Below are 16,483 nucleotides of genomic sequence, written 5' to 3'. Positions count from 1 at the left end.
TTCAAATGCCCACACTCCTTGACTCCCAGAAGAAAATTGGAAAAATAAGGAAAACGAGGGGAGGGGAGAAAAGCAATTTGGCCTCCGTCGGAACCTCCTACAAAGCACTTTAATCGCGTTATGAAATCAACTTGTGTGTGTGTGTGGGAAAATGTTTTACGAGAGCTCGAGAATCGAATAGTCCAGAATGAGTCAGAAAATTGGATAAGAGGAGAGGAGAGGGGAAAAGTTGTAAATTACGAAATCAAAGTGTCGGAATTTCGCAGTGGTGTTCAAACATTTGAAATTGGATTTTGAAGTTTCTCTCCAAGAGTACAAATTTTCTAATCTACAGTAATCTAATTTGAGAAAACTTCGACCGATTTCACCTTAATGGAGGCGAGACAGCAAAAATTTCGGGGGACTTTTTTTATGTCTGGCCTCCTTTAAACAATGCCCTAGTTCAGAGGTCTGCAGCCGACCGTGTATGTAAGCGCGGACCTATCACCTTTGTACCCATTTTATCAAGGTTTCTGTAAAAAACATCAAAAAGTGATCAACTAACAAAATGCTTATCATAATATCAGAATTATTTTATCAGTTGATCACTTGTTGATATCTTGTACAGGAGCCGAGATAATTAAGCTCAAAGTTAAGAGGTCGGCAGCCGACCGCGTAGCTCAGTCGCCAACCTTAACTTTGACCCAATTTATCTCGGACCCTGTGAAAGATATCAAAAATTAGTCAACTGACAAAATGTTTATTTTGAAATCAGCATCATTTTATCAGTTGACCACTTTTTGATATCTTTGACAGAAACTGAGATAAATTGGCTCAATGTTGGGGATTCTAAGAATCCTGATTTTCTAGATTTGGGTCAAAAGTTGACCAGTTTCATGACACTTACCCATTTTTCTAACTACCGTAATTCAATTACACTCATACAGATAATTAACAACCATTTGCTGCTGTTTTCCCATTTTCTTTTTCCCATAGCCATTCCTGTTCCCCTCTTCTAAATTCACGGATAATCCTCCACACTCACAATTCACTTTTCAAACCATGCCATTCGAATTGAAGCCGAAACGAGGCGGTGATCAATGGACGATAGCTTTTATGGGATCCCTCCAGACGAATCGGATTGCCCCAGAAGTCGTTGGTGGTGACAAGTGATGACCATGGAGAACGGCCTAGGACATCGTCATTGGAGAGGATGGCTGGTCTGAAAATGTATAGGTTTTTTGGGGTTTGAGGGGGGTCCAACGTCTGAGGTTTAAGCTCTATGTTTTAAGGTTTGAGGATTCAAGAATCTAAGGGTCCAAAGGTCCATGGTCAAAGCTTTCAGGTCTGAGGGAATCCGAAGTTCCACAGGTCCTCTAAGGATCTAAGAATCTAAGAATCTAAGGATCTAAGGATCTAAGGATCTAAGGATCTAAGGATCTAAGGATCTAAGGATCTAAGGTTCTGAGATTCTATGGATCTAAGGTTCTAAGGATCTAAGGTTCTAAGGATCTAAGGTTCTGAGATTCTAAGGTTCTAAGGTTCTGAGATTCTAAGGTTCTAAGGTTATAAGGTTCTGAGATTCTAAGGATCTAAGGTTCTAAGGTTCTATGGGTTCATTCTCTAAGGTCTGAGGATCCAATTATCCCAAACTCCAAGCCTCCAAGACACCCCACCCTCTCTTTTTAATAGTACTCCCCTTTTCTATGTTTTTCCAGGAAATCCTCTTCCACTTTTCTATATTCACACCTCTCCCCTCATTTCCGGAATCCTTAGACAGCTTTCCCAGGGTTTCTACAGTGGCCATACTTTCTCAGTATTTGGATTCCTATTTCACTCTCTTTGTTGACAGCCTTTTGTTGAGCTTGTTCTACTACTACATGTCCGAGTCAGTCGTTGTCCCACTTTGGTGTAATAAAAACGAGAAAATTGCTGCTGTGTATACATGCTCCTCGGGTCCCTACGCTCAGGTTCCGGCCCATAAACCACATGAATATTAGATTCGAAAATGTATGTGTTTATGTTTTTTTTTTTGGAATACCCATCAAATATTTATGTTGTTGTACTCTCTCTCTCTATAGACACGTCTGATTGACATTTGGGGGGAAGAATGCGAAAGTGATGAGAAGTAGACGCGTCCACTCGCAACATCTTCATCGGAAGAAGGCTCCCCAACTCAATTTCCTCCACTTCCCTATGCCGATGGACCTCCCAGAGTAATAGAAAAACTATAAAAAACGTTTCGACCATACGAGGAATTGAACTTGCGACACCCACTTCAGTTGAGCGCAAGGCAGAAGCGTTATCCACTTGACCACAACGTCACTAGATGTAACAAATGTTAAAGTCGTACAGGAAGGTGTGCGCGTTGGGAACTTTTTGAGCCGCAGAGGGGGAGTAGTGTGGGACTCTCCAAATCAAAAAAAAAGTGACAAAAAATGTGGAAAACTAATCTAAATCCTCTGCCAATGACATATTTATTTATTATTCAACAATGTTTGCATACAAACACGGAGTCATCTTCTCCCTCTCTCTAATTAGGTGGATTAGCTTAGTGTATGTGTGTGCATCTCTAATCCTGTATCCATTTTCTTCAACATCTCCACTCAACTGATCATAATTTCGTTGGCGGTGCTGGTACTACTCGAAGAAGAAAATGTTTCCGAAATAATTAGGAATTCTGGGGAAAGGAAGAATACATTAAAAACGTACTAGTAGCACTTTTTCCATAAGGAAAGAAGAAAATGTGTTTGCTCTTCTTACCTTTTCGTGCACACTCAAAAACAATATAAAACAAAACGAGCTCAGGTTACCGCTAATGTGTCAAGTTGCTTTTCCTAATTGGCGCGGCTTGCTCGTCCCAAACTTTGTTGGAACGACACCTATTCTTGTACGACAAGTGGCACGTGGCCTGTGGCGCCCGTAGCTCAGTGGCAACGCTTTTGCCTTCCACGCAACTGGAGAGCATGAGCGCAAGTTCGATTCCCCTCCACCCATATTTCTTTTTATAATTTTTTTTACTATTAAGAAACTCAAAATCTTACCTATCATCATACACAAAGTCCGCTCTTAGAGTATTTGAATAAACAATGCCAGCCAATAATGCAACAAGTAAATAGTGATAACAGGTGGGAATTAAGATAAGAGGACTGCATGAAACTTTTTTGGCCTTTTTCATATTTTTGTGGTCCAGAAGGGAATGTTTGTGATGAGAAAAAGGAGAAGAAGGAGAAGACTTGAGGAAAAGGAGAAGGAGGAGGAAAAGGAATTGGCTCCGCCCACTATGCGGGAACAAGTAGAGAGGGTTAGAGAGACAAAGATAAGGTAGAAATCGGGATGAAAATTCTTCAACTTCCTATTTCTAAACCTCCCAGAGTAATAGAAAAACTAAAAAAAAAGTTTTGACCACAGGTGGAATTGAACCTGCGGCTTGCCCCGCGGTGGAACGCAAGGAAAAAGCGTTATCTACTTGACCACAGAACCACTGATTCTATTAGGTTCTAAAGTCGTACAAGAAGATGTGCGCGTTTGGAACTTTTAGAGCGGCAGTGTGGTAAACCCAGAAAATTCGACTAGAATTGCCAAAATGTCCTAGGCCATCAATTTCTTCCCAAAGGTGTCACAACACTATCATCAACATCATCGCTAGATCATCTCGATGTATCGGAGATAACCTTTGATGTCCTGTCATAAATCCTTATAAATCACCGCCGATGACCTCCAGAAGGTGTTCCTTATCGCGTTCTCACCGAATCGTGAAGGCAAAAAGGGAGTAAAATTTAGTTTTTCAAGAAAAAAACAGGACAAAAATAGGTTACTGGAATGACAGAAAAAAATAATTTTAAAAAGAAATTTAAGAAAAATTAATCAGCAACCGGCGACGACTCCTCGTTCGCAGTGGTACCCGTTGGCTCGTCATCCTCGGTGGTTCGAGATCTGGTGTCTCTCTTTTTCTCCGATCTCCGATCATCCTCATCCTCCCTACGACTCCTCTTCTTACGATCATCATCGTCTCTTCTGTCCCTTCTTTTCTCCCGGTCTCTATCATCCCGACGTCTTCTACGATCTCCAGATGTGCTTCTACTCCTGTGTCTTCTACTCGTACGGTCATCTCCACGTCTTCTAGAATCCCGGTCCCTTCTGTCATCTCTTCTGGGACTTCTAGACCTCGATCGCTTTCTTCTCAACCTTCTCTCATCGTCGTCATCCTCCATTCCTCCGAAACTTCCAAGACCACCACGTGAAGACTGCCCTCCAACTGGTCCCGGACCAAAACCAGCTCTCGAATGTTGAGATGGGAATCCTGGTGGAGGCATTGAGAATCCGGGAGGTGGCATGCTGGTAGACATCATTCCCATAGGTGGCATCCCTGGTGGTGGCATATTTGGATTGAATCCCATTGGTGGGAGCCCCAGATTCAGGTCAAGACCTCCTCCGAAGCTTGGAGGTGGAGCGGCAGACTCAACGCCAGGTGGCAGATCGCCATCGACTCCTGGAGGAGCATCTGTAAATATGGGTTCTATTTGGTTAGAGCCTAGAGTTCAAGCGATCGGAATAGTACCTGATACAGTAGGAGCAGTAGATACCGGTGCCGGGAAGCCTGTTGTCGGTGGTGGTAGAGACATTCCAGGTGGTGGACGAGTGAAATCCATCAGAGAAGGCGCGGATTGCGGATTTCCTGATATCACTGTACGTATGACTTGCTCATTTTGAATTGGCGATGGTGCTGGAGGCTGTTGTGGCTGCTTGAAGCGACCTCCGTTGTCGGTGAGCACTTTGACAACGCTGGATGCTAAATTTATGAGAATAAATAAGAAATTCTGAATTTGATAGCTCGCTTACATGGATTAATCACCGGATTCGCTAGTGGATTACTAATTTTAATTGCCGAAAACAATGCAGTATTCGCTTGCTGTTGATTCCCAGCAAACTCAGCGCGCAGCTTTTTCTGCCGTTCGCAGTACAAATTCCACGTCTCTTCAGTGAATCCATAGTTGAAATAATCGGTGATATCAGCTCCCGGTTTGCGCCACGGGCGATCCTCCATAGTTGCCAAATCCAAGTCGTAAATTGGCTTGTCGTTGATCATTGCAGTGGTATCTAGATCGAGTTTTCCTTGTCTCGCCGCTGGCTTCTCTGTCGGCTCGATTTTTCTGATTGTCACCTGAACACCACCGCCATCTTCATCTGAATCATCGTCGTCGGCAAACGGATTCTCCTCTTCCTCTCCTTCATTGTCTTTTTCAGCGCCATTTTCAGCGTTTTCAACGGCTTCTACTTCATCTTCATCGTCTAGATTGATTGGGTTTTCAGGAGCGCCTTCTTCTTCCTCTTCTCCGTTTTGTTGTGATGCTTCTGGGTCTTCATCGCCGTAGAGATTTTCAGAATCGACGTCGTCTTGTGCAGTGTCAGCTTCTACCTCATTCTGGAAACATATTGGTTATTAAAGAACTAGTTTTGAAAGCCCATTTCTAGCTAAAAATCGAATTTTTCGGATTAATTTTTCTTTGTCGATTTTCAGCAATTTTAAAAACTTACATCATCAGTGAGATCCACCACGACTCCATTGTCAACGTCCTCCATATTCTAAAACTGAAAAATTGCCAAAATCGCCTGACAATTCTTTAGATTTTAAGCGAAAACAAAATTCACAAAAAATTCGAGCTGCGCTAAACAACGCGCGCCCCGTACAACGGAGCATCGTAGTTTGTCTGCGTCTCTCCATTTCCCACACTGTTTAGCCTTAATTTTGAAAAGATTTTATAGGCCAATTCAAAAATTAATTATTTTACAATGTTCCGCCGTTCCCAAATTTTTTGTGCACCTATTTTTCAAATTTCCAGAATTCAAAGTTGCGCAAAGTGCAAAGCGATTAGGAGCACACAGACACACAACTGATAAACCGGCCAAACTTTTTGTTTCCTTTGTTTTCTCTATTTCGGCGCCGCCGCCAAAAATTTCCTTATCAGCTTGATTGATGCGTTTTTCAAAATTGATAGCTGTGCCACAGTGGTGTCCATACCACCTCGCGGTGTGTGTGTGTTCAGGCGTTATTTACGACTTTTCTACAGAAATTTGGGCTCGCGCTTTGCCACGTGGCAGGACTTATGAGCCTCTTTTTCGGGACTCTTTCTGGGGGAAACCTAAAAGCTTCTTGATTTTTACGACTTCTAAGATTTTTCGCTTTTTCTCTCTTTGCAGTCGAATTTCAAATACATGTGCTCTTCCTGTCGCATTTTGCCACGTGGCAGGGCTCTTGCGGTTTCTACGTCTTCTAATCCGTTTCTCACTTTCTCGCTTTGCATTCGAATCATCTCAATTTCAGGGTGACCGAACAAAGATGCCTCGCATCGAGTTCGAGCCAAAACTCGACTTCAAGGACGTGCTCCTACGTCCGAAGCGCTCGACACTCAAAAGTCGTGCCGATGTGGACCTGGACCGCGAGTACATCTTCCGCAACTCCAAAGCCACCTACACCGGCGTCCCCGTCGTCGCTTCCAACATGGACACCGTCGGAACGTTCGAGATGGCCAGCGCGTTGAACAACCACAAGATGTTCACCACGATCCACAAGCACTACTCGGTAAGTCTTTTTCTCACTAGTTCATGTCCTCTATTGCCACTTTCAGGTCGATGAATGGAAAGCGTTCGCCGCTTCTGCCGCTCCAGGAACCTTCGATAACCTCGCCATCTCTTCTGGAATCTCCGAGAACGATTGGAACAAACTCAGTGAGGTCATCAAGGCTCTCCCACAACTCAAATACATCTGTCTCGATGTTGCTAACGGCTACTCGGAATCCTTCGTTGACTTCATCCGCCGCGTTCGTGAGGCTTATCCAAAGCATACGATTATGGCTGGGAACGTGGTCACAGGTGAGATGGTCGAAGAGCTCATCTTGTCTGGAGCCGACATCGTCAAGGTCGGAATCGGACCGGGATCCGTGTGCACCACTCGCAAGAAGGCCGGAGTTGGATATCCACAGCTGAGCGCTGTGCTGGAATGCGCTGATGCCGCTCACGGACTCAACGGCCATGTGATGAGCGACGGAGGTTGCAGTAACCCTGGAGACGTCGCCAAAGCCTTCGGAGCTGGAGCCGATTTCGTCATGATCGGTGGCCTATTCGCTGGACACGACCAAAGTGGAGGAGACCTAATTGAGAGCAACGGAAAGAAGTACAAGCTCTTCTACGGTATGAGCTCGGACACCGCCATGAAGAAACATCACGGATCCGTCGCTGAGTACCGCGCATCTGAAGGAAAGACTGTCACCATCCCATACCGCGGAGATGTCAACGGAACCGTTCAGGACATTCTCGGAGGCATCCGCTCGGCTTGCACCTACACCGGATCCAAGCAGCTGAAGGAGCTCGCCAAGAGAGCCACATTCATTCGTGTCACTCAACAGACGAATGATATGTATGTGCCATTCGAGGTACCAACTATCCCAAGTCAATCTAAATAGAAGTCGTTCATAATTTTTTGTCTTTTTCCCCTTGAAATAGCTTGGATTGTTGTTTTCAGAAATTTCCCCAAGTTTTCACATTTCGCTTCTTTTCTGTTTTCTGTAAAGTTTATAACCTTCTCTCGGCTTTATCGGCAATACATCTTGAACCTAGCTGGATCCAGTTTTTCTCTCTCTCCCTTCCACCGAACACAGAGACTATCAAAACTGGGTCGTTTTCCATTTCACCCCTTCGGGATATCATAGATGCTTCTTCTCTATTTCATTTCCTTCACTTAGTTTTCTCGAAAAGATCTTTTGAAAAGAGAATTTGCAAAACCACCTATTTCTCATTATTATTCTCAATTCAGTTCTACCTAGAACTGTGTCAAGTATTCTCTTGTTGTTCCCTCGCTGTGTCGTCATTCTGCCAAACCAACAACACAGAAAAAAAAAACAAGAAACTCTTTTCTGAAGAAGGAGAAGAACTAATAGTATTAGTTTTAGTAGTACACCACCTAGTTTCCACGTGTCTTTTCGAACATTCTTCGAGGTTTTTTTTGGGTGTAACTTTGCTTTTTTCACACTCTAAACAGGTCAACAGACACCGGGAAGTGAGAAATTAGATGGTTTTCATTACTTTTTTCTGTTTTTTATTGCTGAAAAACTGAAGATTCTGGTGCATTTTAAGATTTTTAGGCTAAAAAAGAACTTTTCAAATTGGAAAAACCGCGCAAAATGAGACCCCGGAATTTCCGGGGTCTCCGCAAAATGCTGAAAATCAGCAAGCGCGCTCTGTTGCACAGTTAGAGAATTTTTTGGAGGGAAGTTCAAATTGGATTTTAGGAAGGTGAGATTTTTGGCGAATTTTACAGTTTTTAACGGAAAACATTAGAAGAAATGGAGAAAAAGAGCTAAAAAAGTAACGTTATAAATTTAGGCCAGTTTCGCTAGGATATGCTAAATATTTCAGGAATTACTGTAAAAAATCAAATTCGAAAAACCGCGCAAAACTTTGTTTTTTAAGCAAGCGAGCTCTGTCGCTCAAAACTCCAAATTTTAGAGCGAATTTCAAAAATAGTTTTTTTTCTAATCACAAAAATTGATAAAAACCGAATTTTTAGCTAGAAATGAAAAAGATTTTTGCAGTAATTTCAATTAAAAAATTTTAAAGCTTGCAATTTCGTTAATTAACAGATAATTAAGTCGATTAACAGGTATTTCTGCGTGTCCGGATGTCCTAGGAAACTTTTTTCGATAATTATCTATTTCGGTTTCATTCAATTTGGTGTCCATTTCTAACCAGTCTCTTCTTCTTCTTCCTATTTTCTCTTTTTCTCATCAGCTTCTTCTTCTTCCTCCTCTTCGAATCGTTTGTCCTTCTTCTTCTTCTTCTTCTCTTCCAGAAGAGGACATCCAAACATACACGTAGACATACATATAAAAACCGCCCGGTTTTGTGTCAGTTATACCACCCAATTTATCATTTTATTGGCCTGGAATGAGATTCTGTTATGATGTTGACGGTGATGATGATGACAGTGTTGGTAGTTTGTCAATTAGTGTTTTTATGTTATTGTTGCTTGTAATCACCATGGGAAAGTGTAGAGATAAAGAGAATCTAGAATCTTGCCAATATCCGTTCCTACCGTTCGCAAGAATTTATAGATTCTAGGATTTGTAGGACCTAGTACTCATAGTAGCTAGGGTTCATAGGATCTAGGATATGATCTAAAATTCAGAACATGAAGAGTTTAAAGATTCCAAAATCTGTAGAATCTAGAACCAGTAGGAATCTCGGATCCAGAATGAAACCCCTCACTTTCAACGTTGAGCCAATTTATCTCGATCCCTGTGACAGATATCAAAAAGTCCGCAACTGATAAAATATTGGTGATATTATGATAAATATTTTATCAGTTGACCACTTTTTGATATCTTTTACAGGAAATGAGATAAATTCGCTCAACGTTGAGATGGAGATAAGTCATTCTTTTGTACGTTTATTATCGGTTACGGTAGGTTTACGGTAGGTTCTAAAGGATTTTGGTTTCATAGAATCCAGATTTTTGAAAACCTTTAAAGTTTGTATTGTTTTCTACCTACATATATAACATACTACTCATTTTCCTAAAGGTTTCGCTTTTCTAACAATTACTGTATATTTTTCTTTTGGCTGAATGCCACCGCTATCCTTTAACTTTGAGCTCGATTATCTCAACTCCTGTAAGAGATATCAAAATTTTGTCAACTGATAAAATTTCGGTGATATTGTGATAAACATTTTCTCAGTTGACAATTTTTTAATACCTCTTATAAGAACCGTGATAATTGAGCTCAAAACGAAAAGATCGAGGTGGTATCCGTTTTCAAAAATTCCTTTTTTTTTAAATCAAAATTTTTTTGTAAACCAAGTTTTCCGGAGCCTAATAAACCTACGAAAACATTGAGTTTTGCTTCCATTTTACAAATTTTCAATTTTCAAAATCGCGTTTCGTCTGTTCCTCTAACTAGATACCGTTTTTCTGCTAACGTAGAAGCCGACCCAAACCTTCAAGGAGTTATTGTCCGGTAACGTCAAATTTGAGCTCAATTATCTCAGTTCCTATGAAAGATATCAAAAATCTGTCGACTGATAAAGTATTGGTGATGTCATGATGAATAATTTATCAGTTGACAGGTTATTGATATCTCTCACAGGAACTGAGATAACTGAGCTCGGATAAACAATCAGGAGACTGATGGTCACTTTGGTCCATAACGCCCTACCCACGGCCCCTGTCCGCTGCCGACCACGTGTCTACCTTGGTACAAACACTATCCTAGACCATTGACCATCCTTAACCAAAACCTCGAGATACTAATATTTACCATTCACTTATTTTTCAATTACCCAACAATCCTAAATTGCCTACTCTCCCTGTCCCCTCCCCATCCCAAAAAACCGGATCGGTCGTTCTCTTTCCGTTTTCCGTTCCTAATGAGATTCGTTTTGGTCAGTCACAAGACCCCGAACCGAAAAAATCATCATACAAAAAGAACGAATTGGTTTTACAGATCAGTTTCAATTTTTCCAAAAAAAAAAAATGCTGAAAATTTTCATAATTTTCACGGTGGTCCTTCAACTTGGTCATGCCTTCGAATGCTACACATGCAATACAGAGTTGACGAAAAGTGGTCCGTGTATTGATAGGGTGAGTGTCAAACAGTGTAAGAGAAGAAGAGAGCACAGAGAAGCAGAGTGTGTGGAGCTTCTCAAAAAAGTTATATTCTCGAACGCTTCAACTTTGAAATTAATTATCTCGGTCCCTGTGAAAGATATCAAAAAGTTGTCAACTGATAAAGTATTGCTGATATTATGATAAAAATTTATCTGTTGAATTAATGTTGATAACTTTTACACGAACCGAGAAAAATTTGGCACAAATGTGAAAAGGCGGCACTTGCCAGCTGAGCTGCGCTGTCGGCTGCCGACCTCTGAACTTCGACACAATTTATCTCGGTTTCTGTAAAAGATATCAAAAAGTGGTCAACTAATGAAATGGTTATCAGAATATCAGTAACATTTTGTTAGTTGACCACTTCTTGATATGTTTCACAAGAACCAAGATAAATTGCGTCAAAATTGATAGTCAAGGGAGCCTTCATATTGTCCACCAAACCGCGTCCGCGGCAGCACGTTTAACTCGGTTTAAACATGAAATTTTTGTTTAACCTAAAAATATGAAATTTAGTATTTGAAGAGCTTTGCAGACGAATACTAGATTCAACTATATTTGAAATACCGAGTTTCGAACTAAAAGCCATGAAACAGTCAGGTTGGTAAAATCGGAATTTTAACTTTGAGCCAATGTATCTGAGCTCCTGTACAAGTTATCAAAAAGTGGTTTATTGATAAAATATTAGAAATATTATAATAAACATTTTGATAGTTGACAACTTTTTGATATCTTTTACAGGAAATGAGATGCGCGGCCTCAACGTTTGAAGGTCGGCAGCCGTCCGCGCAGCTCAGCCGACAAGCGACCACTTTTTTTGAACCTATTTATCTGGGTTCCTGTAAAAGATATCAGAAATTTGACAACCGATAAAATATTGGTGATATAATAACAAACATTTTGTCCGTTGACCACTTTTTTATATCATTCCCTGGAATTGAGATATATGGGCTCAAAGTCGACGAGCTGTGGGGGCGGGGGGTATGCCGGCCGCCCCTACTGACAAGCTTAGGAAAATGGAGTATATTTTGGCAATGGGTAACCATGTGACAAAGTTGTAAACTAACAAATTGAAGCTGTTTTAATTTCACACAATTCTCTAGGTTACAACTTTTCTCTACCTCCAATCTCAACCAAGGATATCGAATCTTCCAGAAAACCATCTGCGAAAACTCCACATCTTGCTCCATGGCGGTAATGTATCACTCGGGTCGTTCGATTGTCCGAAAGTTCTGTACCCCTCCAAACACTCCAATCTATCAATATCTGATGATGATGCCAGGAGCAAGTATGTGTCAGAATATTGATATGACCGAGTTGGCACCGCCCGTTCGTCAGAGACGACACGTGGGACCACCAGCATCTCCCGGAGAGCAGGCGTCGCTTTTATGTGTCTGTACTACTCCGTTGTGTAATAAGGGAGTTTATTCGAAGGTGAGGAATTTGGAGTTCTAGAATCATTAGGTACCAGGTGATTCGAAATTTGAGGGGTCCTACTGTAACTGCTCTTGAAGAAGCTGTTGGTGCACAGTGAGCTCAATTATCTTGGTTCCTATGAGAGATATCAAAGTTTTGTTAACTGATAAATTAATTATCAGAATATCATCTATATTTTATCAGTTGACAGATTTTTGATGTTTCTCATAGGAACCGAGATAATTGGGCTCAAAGAGGGCATATTGGGTGGGTTTCTATTAAAGGGAGGTTACGGTAGTTCAAAGGTTAGATTAGATTTTATGCAAAAACTAAAAATTCAGGTTCTGGAAAACACGATGCTTAACAACTTGCCACGTCGTCTGCTCCCACCACTTCAGAATTTCGAAAAGGAGCCAAAACTGGAATTCGACGACAATATGGCTCAACAAATGGCTGATGCTGGATTCTAAAAAACTAAAAAAATCGAAAAATATAATATTTCAAAAAAGTAATAACTGATACCGGTAGTCTCTAATTTTGTGTTGAAATTTGCTCTGAAATTGTTTTGCTGAAAATTTTTTGCTTGATATTCTAGCGGGTTATTCATTTTTGCTGCATTTTGGTATTTATTAATTTTTTGCCTCGAAATAAATTTTTTTGGATTTTCTGAGTTTTAGCATTCCAGGGTTTCAGAATTTCAGAATCTCAGAATTTCAGAATTTCAGAATCTCAGAATCTCAGAATCTCAGTATCTCAGAATCTCAGAATCTCAGAATCTCAGAATCTCGGAATCTCAAAATCTCAGAATCTCAGAATCTCAGAATCTCAGAATCTCAGAATCTCAGAATCTCGGAATCTCAAAATCTCAGAATCTCAGAATCTCAGAATCTCAGAATCTCAGAATCTCGGAATCTCAAAATCTCAGAATCTTAGAATCTCAGAATCTCAGAATTTCAGAATCTCAGAATCTCAGAATCTCAGAATCTCAGAATCTCAGAATCTCAGAATCTCAGAATCTCAGAATCTCAGAATCTCAGAATCTCGGAATCTCAAAATCTCAGAATCTTAGAATCTCAGAATCTCAGAATCTTAGAATCTCAGAATCTCAGAATCTTAAAATTTCAGCATCTTACTAAAATTCAAGAATTTCAGAATTTTAGTATCTCAGAACTTCAAAAAGTTCAGAATCCCCAAAATCCATTTCCCTATTATCCACTCTTTTTCACCAAAAACCATTTCAAGTACTTTACTTTGCCAGCCATTATTCTTCCCCTACTTACTATATGTATTGTTATGGTTTTCAATCCATTTTCCAGCTTCTCCTCCTCCACTGTTCTCTGCGTCTCTCCTCTTTCTACACTCTCTTCACCACCGCACTACAGTAATTACCGGAAAAGGGATGCATTTTGACACTTCGAACCTCTCCGGTTTAGGTTCATTTCCTTTTTTCTTTTTTCGGTTTCACCACTTCCGCCCACTTTCCATTTCATTTCATTCATCTCATTTTCCTATTCGTTTGTTGTTGCGTAACTTTTGATCTACCACCCAAAAATGGTGCATATTCTGTTGCTATCCATGACAACGATTGGAATATCTCAAGGATTATTTTTTGGTGGAGGTGGAGGATGTGGGTGTCGACCACAGACGTGTGGATGTGCTGCTCCGTTGCCGGTAGCGAGGAGTTATTGTCCGGTGAGAAACTTTATACTCAATTATCTCGATTTCTATAAGAGATATAAGGAGACTGTTAATTGATAAAATGTTGGTGGTATTATGATAAACATTTTATCAGTTGACGGAGTTCTGATATCTCCTATAAGAGCCGAGATAATTCAGCTCAAAGTGCGATATCATCACTCTAATAGAACAACTACCCTAACTTTCACATTTGAGCCAACTTATCTCGGTTCCTGTAGAAGATATCAAAAAGTACCCCACCGATGAAGTGTTCGTGATTTTATGATAAGCATTCAATCAATAAATCACTTTTTGATAACTCATACAGAAAGCAAGATATGTGGGTTCAAAGTTGAAAAGTCGGTGCTTGCCAACTGAACTACGCTGTCGGCTGCCTAGAAATATATCATCACTTCGCCTCAATTTATCTGGGTTCTTGTAAAAGATAGAAAAAAGTTTTCAACTAGTGAAATGTTAATTATAAAATTATTAACATTTTATCAGTTGACCCCTTTTTGATATCTTTTGCAGAAAGTGAGAAATTTAGGGTCAAAGGTGGAAAGCCGGTGCTTGCCAGACGAAATACGCGGTCGGCTGCCGACCTCTAAACTTCGACCCGATTTATCTCGGTACTTGTAAAAAATAGCAAAACACCGTCAACTGACAAAATATTTTTCCTATTATGATAACCATTTTGTCAGTTGACCACTTTTTGATATCTCTTACAGAAAACGAGATATAGGGGTTCAAAGTTGAAAAGTCGGAGCATGCCGGTCGGCTGCCTAGAATGCGGTCGGCTGCCTAGAAATATACCATCACTTCGCTTCAATTTATCTGAGTTCCTGTAAAGGTAGCAAAAAGTGGTTAACTAGTAAAATTTTCATCATAAAATTATTAACATTTTATCAGTTGGCCACTTTTTGATATCTCTTACAGACATTGAGTTATATGAGCTCAAAAATAAAGAGTCGGCGCTTGCCAACTGAACTACGCGGTCGGCTGCCTAGAAATATACCATTACTTCGCCTCAATTTATCTCGGTTCCTGTAAAAGGTATCAAAAAGTCTTCAACTAACAAAATATTTTTCCTATTATGATAACCATTTTGTCAGTTGACCACATTTTGATATATCTTACAGGAAATGAGATAAACTGGCTCAAAGTTGACGAGGTGTGGGCTCCATCTTAAAAATCCGCAATCTTATTTTTCGGAGATTTCAACGATATTCAAAAAGTAGTGAAAAATCAAAACCTTGACAAATATTTGAAGTTTTTAATTCAATCAAGTTTTCGAATTTCACATGTTTTTCTTTGTTTTTTGAAAAGTCAGAATTTTGAAATCCCGAAAATCCACAGTACAGGAGAAATCGAATCTAAATCCAGCTACCCTTTCAGCCAACTCCATGTGGTCCCCGCCCATTTCCCGTCTACCCATCCTACCAACCAGTATCCTTTCGTCCACCACCTCCAACTCTCATCCAACAACCTTACTACGCTCAACCCCAACAAATACCAGTCCCAATTCAAGCCCAATTCCACAACTCCTATCAGCAAACTCCAGTTTTCACAAGTAATTCTTCTTTCTCTTCTTTTTGTTCAGATTTGTAGAAAATTCAGGTAGCTACAATGCCCCATTCAACAACAATCAACTACCATCTTACATCAATTCCCCAACTCAAAACGCGCCGATTCAAGTGACGTCTGCTAAAGAAACCACCGCCGACTCATTCGATACAGTAATCCAGAAAAGCCGCACCGACACTTCGCCAGCAAAAAACGACTTGGATGTTGATGTAGTAACCTAGTTTTATATTTAGGAGGGAACGTTTTATGACCAGAACTTCCAGAATGCCCTATCCAACTTCGAGACTTCTCTTCAAGCCTACAAATCCATGAACGGTATCCGTGGAATTCGTCGTGCTCAGGGAGCAAAAATCGAAAAGCCAGAGAAATGCTCAAGTACGCGACTCCAGCAGATCATGGAAGAGGTATACAGCAACCCACAGAGCTGTCTTACGGTCGGCGGCGGCCAGCGTCAGCGGGCGGGCGCAGCCCTGGCCCTGGCGATCCCGTCAGCTTTGTTCAAAGCCTAAAATTTTCAGTCAATGTCGTCTAGCGTATCAGTGTCAAAGCTGAAAATCTCGCAGGGAGCCAAAAAAGAGTTTGGCTACAATTTCGATGTGGTCTGCAGCCAATTCGACTTCTCGTATCTGATCTCTTCGAACATTTTCTGCCGCGTCGAGCTGGATGGACAAATTTGTTTGGCTTATGAGAATTGAGGATTTTTTGATTGGACAAGTGTGTTTCTGTAAATTTCGAATAAAGGATTTTATAATTCATCTGTTTATTCAAAAATAGAGAAATGTGTGCGGATGGAAACCAAAACGAGGATTTAGGGTCATACAAAACGGTTGTTTGGAGGGAAGGGTCTCAATTTGAAATGTCCAAAAAAAGTTCATATGTACAGAGAGAGAGAAGGGAGGGGTGACCAGTGAAATAGGATTTTCGAATCTGGGAACTTTTGAATGAGGTAATGATAGTCTTAGATGGCAAAAAAGGAGAGCTGCACGGTTAAAAAAAGAAACTTAGCTGGTAAAACAAGAAAAGTTAGGAAATAAGGATAATTGAAATTAGGATCACTTTGAAATATTCAAACAAGTCCAAAGAACGGACGGAGTGAGGGAAACAGTACTCAATAGAATCTTAGAATCAAGAGATACAGAACTCGTGGAAAGGATTTGTTGGGAGAAA

At 40.6% G+C, this 16,483-nt stretch overlaps 6 protein-coding genes across 6 annotated transcripts in view; 3 read left to right on the top strand and 3 right to left on the bottom strand.

Moving 5' to 3' along the window:
• Positions 1–1,786, bottom strand: part of CBG23627 — a gene marked incomplete at both ends in the record, with an annotated part of 10,017 nt that extends 8,231 nt beyond the window's left edge. Inside the window, 2 exons of the mRNA XM_002647792.2 lie at positions 1,025–1,201; positions 1,656–1,786. Coding sequence (XP_002647838.2) covers positions 1,025–1,201; positions 1,656–1,786 — 308 coding nt within the window. The remainder of the gene's footprint in view (positions 1–1,024; positions 1,202–1,655) is intronic.
• Positions 1,787–1,812: 26 nt separating this feature from the next.
• Positions 1,813–3,157, bottom strand: CBG26642 (the record flags this gene model as incomplete). The annotated part of the gene is made up of 2 exons (XM_045236715.1): positions 1,813–1,849; positions 3,024–3,157. 2 exons carry the CDS (start codon positions 3,155–3,157, stop codon positions 1,813–1,815), a joined length of 171 nt encoding a protein of 56 aa, XP_045100627.1.
• Positions 3,158–3,842: 685 nt separating this feature from the next.
• Cbr-fipp-1 lies at positions 3,843–5,562 on the bottom strand (the record flags this gene model as incomplete). Its single annotated transcript, XM_002647791.1, has 4 exons — positions 3,843–4,483; positions 4,541–4,771; positions 4,822–5,404; positions 5,518–5,562. The coding sequence occupies 4 exons, from the start codon at positions 5,560–5,562 to the stop codon at positions 3,843–3,845; spliced, it is 1,500 nt and encodes a 499-aa protein (XP_002647837.1).
• A 757-nt stretch (positions 5,563–6,319) lies between these two features.
• Positions 6,320–7,442, top strand: CBG23625 (the record flags this gene model as incomplete). The annotated part of the gene is made up of 2 exons (XM_002647790.1): positions 6,320–6,562; positions 6,609–7,442. 2 exons carry the CDS (start codon positions 6,320–6,322, stop codon positions 7,440–7,442), a joined length of 1,077 nt encoding a protein of 358 aa, XP_002647836.1.
• A 3,065-nt stretch (positions 7,443–10,507) lies between these two features.
• On the top strand, positions 10,508–12,525 carry CBG23623 (the record flags this gene model as incomplete). Its single annotated transcript, XM_002647789.1, has 3 exons — positions 10,508–10,615; positions 11,795–12,073; positions 12,397–12,525. 3 exons carry the CDS (start codon positions 10,508–10,510, stop codon positions 12,523–12,525), a joined length of 516 nt encoding a protein of 171 aa, XP_002647835.1.
• Positions 12,526–13,606: 1,081 nt separating this feature from the next.
• On the top strand, positions 13,607–16,011 carry Cbr-grl-13 (the record flags this gene model as incomplete). Its single annotated transcript, XM_002647788.1, has 5 exons — positions 13,607–13,747; positions 15,128–15,302; positions 15,350–15,525; positions 15,580–15,720; positions 15,835–16,011. 5 exons carry the CDS (start codon positions 13,607–13,609, stop codon positions 16,009–16,011), a joined length of 810 nt encoding a protein of 269 aa, XP_002647834.1.
• Positions 16,012–16,483: the final 472 nt, after the last annotated feature.

The sequence above is a fragment of the Caenorhabditis briggsae genome (assembly GCF_000004555.2).
Source record: "Caenorhabditis briggsae complete genome, chrV, whole genome shotgun sequence".
Classification (NCBI taxonomy): domain Eukaryota; kingdom Metazoa; phylum Nematoda; class Chromadorea; order Rhabditida; family Rhabditidae; genus Caenorhabditis; species Caenorhabditis briggsae.
The sequence above is the reverse complement of the archived record's forward strand: the minus strand, read 5'-3'. Positions and strand labels throughout refer to the sequence as shown.